At 38.2% G+C, this 2,500-nt stretch overlaps 1 protein-coding gene and 1 long non-coding RNA gene across 2 annotated transcripts in view; one reads left to right on the top strand and one right to left on the bottom strand.

Moving 5' to 3' along the window:
- LOC137991505 (uncharacterized) overlaps positions 1-601 on the bottom strand; it is a 1,114-nt gene extending 513 nt beyond the window's left edge. The window contains exons 1-2 of the mRNA XM_068836581.1: positions 549-601; positions 172-272 (exon numbers count right to left, since the gene is read on the bottom strand). Of these exons, the coding sequence (XP_068692682.1) occupies positions 172-272; positions 549-601 (154 nt within the window). The remainder of the gene's footprint in view (positions 1-171; positions 273-548) is intronic.
- A 524-nt stretch (positions 602-1,125) lies between these two features.
- The window catches only part of LOC137990694 (uncharacterized), a 1,597-nt gene continuing 222 nt past the window's right edge, over positions 1,126-2,500 (top strand). Inside the window, exons 1-3 of the long non-coding RNA XR_011121543.1 lie at positions 1,126-1,486; positions 1,916-2,017; positions 2,268-2,500. The exon at positions 2,268-2,500 is cut by the window's right edge and continues 222 nt beyond it. This is a non-coding gene — a long non-coding RNA (uncharacterized lncRNA). The remainder of the gene's footprint in view (positions 1,487-1,915; positions 2,018-2,267) is intronic.

Genomic DNA, 2,500 nt, shown 5'->3' with positions numbered 1-2,500 from the left:
AACCCTAACCCTACATAGTGTGCTTTCATCCAGAGGTCTCCTAATCCTGTCTTTTCCAATGAGCATTTGATTTTTTTGCTCCAGAAAGCCTTATTTTCCAGTCATTGTATGCTATTTGGGATAATTTGTATTCCTTTTTGGTTAAGGTTAACCAGAACTTAAAGTTCCTACATTGAGTATCAATTGACATAGGGAACCGTCCTGTTTCAGCCCTGCATGCATTGTTGTTGCAGTATTTGTTAACTCCCAGCAACCACTTTAGGAATTTATTTTGAACTAATTCTGCTGGGTCCTTTTCTAATTTCCCATTGCAATCAATTCCCCACACTTCACTTGCATAAAAGAGCATGGGAGATATCAGTGCATCAAATAACTTCATTGTTGATTTTATTTTTTCTCCAAAGTGGTTTACCATTTCTTTTTGCCATTTATAGAGTGCTTTAAGTGTAACTTTCTTCAACTCTTGTCTAGCGAGATTAAAGTTTCCAAAAGGACTCATTATGAGTCCAAGATATGTATACAATTTGACATTTTTCATTTCATCAGCGCCGTATCTGAACAAGTAGTTGTTTAAAGACTTACCACAATTGTTAAAAATCATAATTCTTGTCTTGTCTAAATTTACACTTAAGGATGTTCGCGCGAAAATTTTTCAACATTGATTTTTTTCTGAAACTTTTACCCCTGTGAGATGATGAGTTAGTTATGTCAGAAATGTAAAAAAAATGGGGGGTCACCAACTTCGTGTTGGAGAGAACATGCCCGGAAAAACACCTAAAATGTGACAAAATAGGGCTTCGTTAGCGAATAAGGCCGGTGTCTGTAAACCCAAATATATTGGAATTAAATCTTTGAAGAGAAATCTTCTCTGCCAAATATTGTTTAAGTGGACTTATTAAAGTGCCTATGAAGCGAAATTTTTTTTTTGCTTAATTATAAAATTTACCTTTCAAAACACACGAATCCCAAGTTTGAGATGTCCACTGTAAAAATTGACGATTTTACAAGCGCTCAAAGTTGGAAATTTTCCCTTTGAATCGCACGGCCAAAATACCACGTGACAACAACCATGACATCACGTTGTTGCCAGAACTGCAGATGCCATATGGCGGATAGTTAGAAAGACCAGAGGGAGCGAGGACGATATTGCGTTGCTGGAGTCCGTAATAAGCAAAGCTGTATGAACCGATCATACACCGAAGGCATGTGGATGCACCAGTTTCCAACTGATCCGGCTGTGAGGGCAAAATGGCTGAGATTTGTGCGAAAACACAGACCGGATTTTGCTGATCCGACATCGCGATATGCGTCACTATGTTCAGCCCATTTTGAAGAGTATTGCAACACTCGGAGCTTGGCGATTATCGCCGAAATGGAGAAGAAAGGGGAGAAAATGAACGCAGTTCTTAGAAAAGGGTTTGTCCCTACCAGAGATGCAGTCGATCCTCCAGCTCTGAAGGACTTAAGCCACCGACAGAAGAGACAAGTAAGACGATTGTTTAAGTTTACATTGAGCGTCCTTATTAGTAACGTATTGTATTTCATTGTTGATATTTGTAGTTTTACCTGCTAAATTTTCCATTTTAAAGAGTGATCAAGATTAGTATTATATAGCTTTCTGTTTGGAAATTAATTGCTTAGCCGTGGCTCTAAATGTTTATAAGTTGAGCTGATCGCATGAGATTCGCTGGGGCTGCTTGACGACGGGGTCTGATCATGAGACTCAACCAAAATCTAGAAGTTTACCGATCGATTGTTTTACAATGATAAAGTTTTCGATAAATATGTTTTTTGTTGGTATAATCAACAGAACTTTACACTTCACGGCTTTCACGAGTCATGTTTCGTGTTTTTCAATTACTGGAGAAGCTTGCAGTCACGACGTAAGCTAACCCATATGTATTTCATTATTCAGTGCACAGTGCACAGTTTAAGGACCGCTTGGATAAACCATCAGCAGTGAAGGCATACATGGAGAAACATGAACAAAGAACCAGTGCGACGCTTTTCCCAACAAGTTTGTTTTTTTGTTTTATTTTTGAAATGTTACATATTTGTTATTGCAACACATGTAAGTTTACAAACAATAGTGTTCTACTTGTACATGCTTCTTGTGAATGTTTGCATGTGCAGACTAGGCTTAGTACACATACTGGGTTATGCTAACATCCAATTGGCTACACCAGGGCATTTTAAGTTTCAACAGAGGTGCCCCTGAGAGCAAGAAACTACCTACTAAAAAAAAAAATTATCTTTCTTTTATGCAGGTGCAGAGCAAGACACTTTGCGACAGAACTCTTCTATTGTTGAAACAAAAGCTGACACAGCTGGCTCAAGAACAGTTAGAAAGTGTTCCAAATGTAAAAGGCGAGGTCACACCAGGAGAAATTGTACTGAATCAGTGTGAAAGAACTAAATTACAGAATGTGTGCAAATGTGCTTACCGGTACATTTCATTCAATAGTGTGCATGTTTAGGTTTAGGAAATGAAACTGCGGTT

The sequence above is a fragment of the Montipora foliosa genome, chromosome 2 (genome assembly GCF_036669935.1).
Source record: "Montipora foliosa isolate CH-2021 chromosome 2, ASM3666993v2, whole genome shotgun sequence".
NCBI lineage: Eukaryota > Metazoa > Cnidaria > Anthozoa > Scleractinia > Acroporidae > Montipora > Montipora foliosa.
This window is presented reverse-complemented; position numbering and strand designations above follow the sequence as displayed.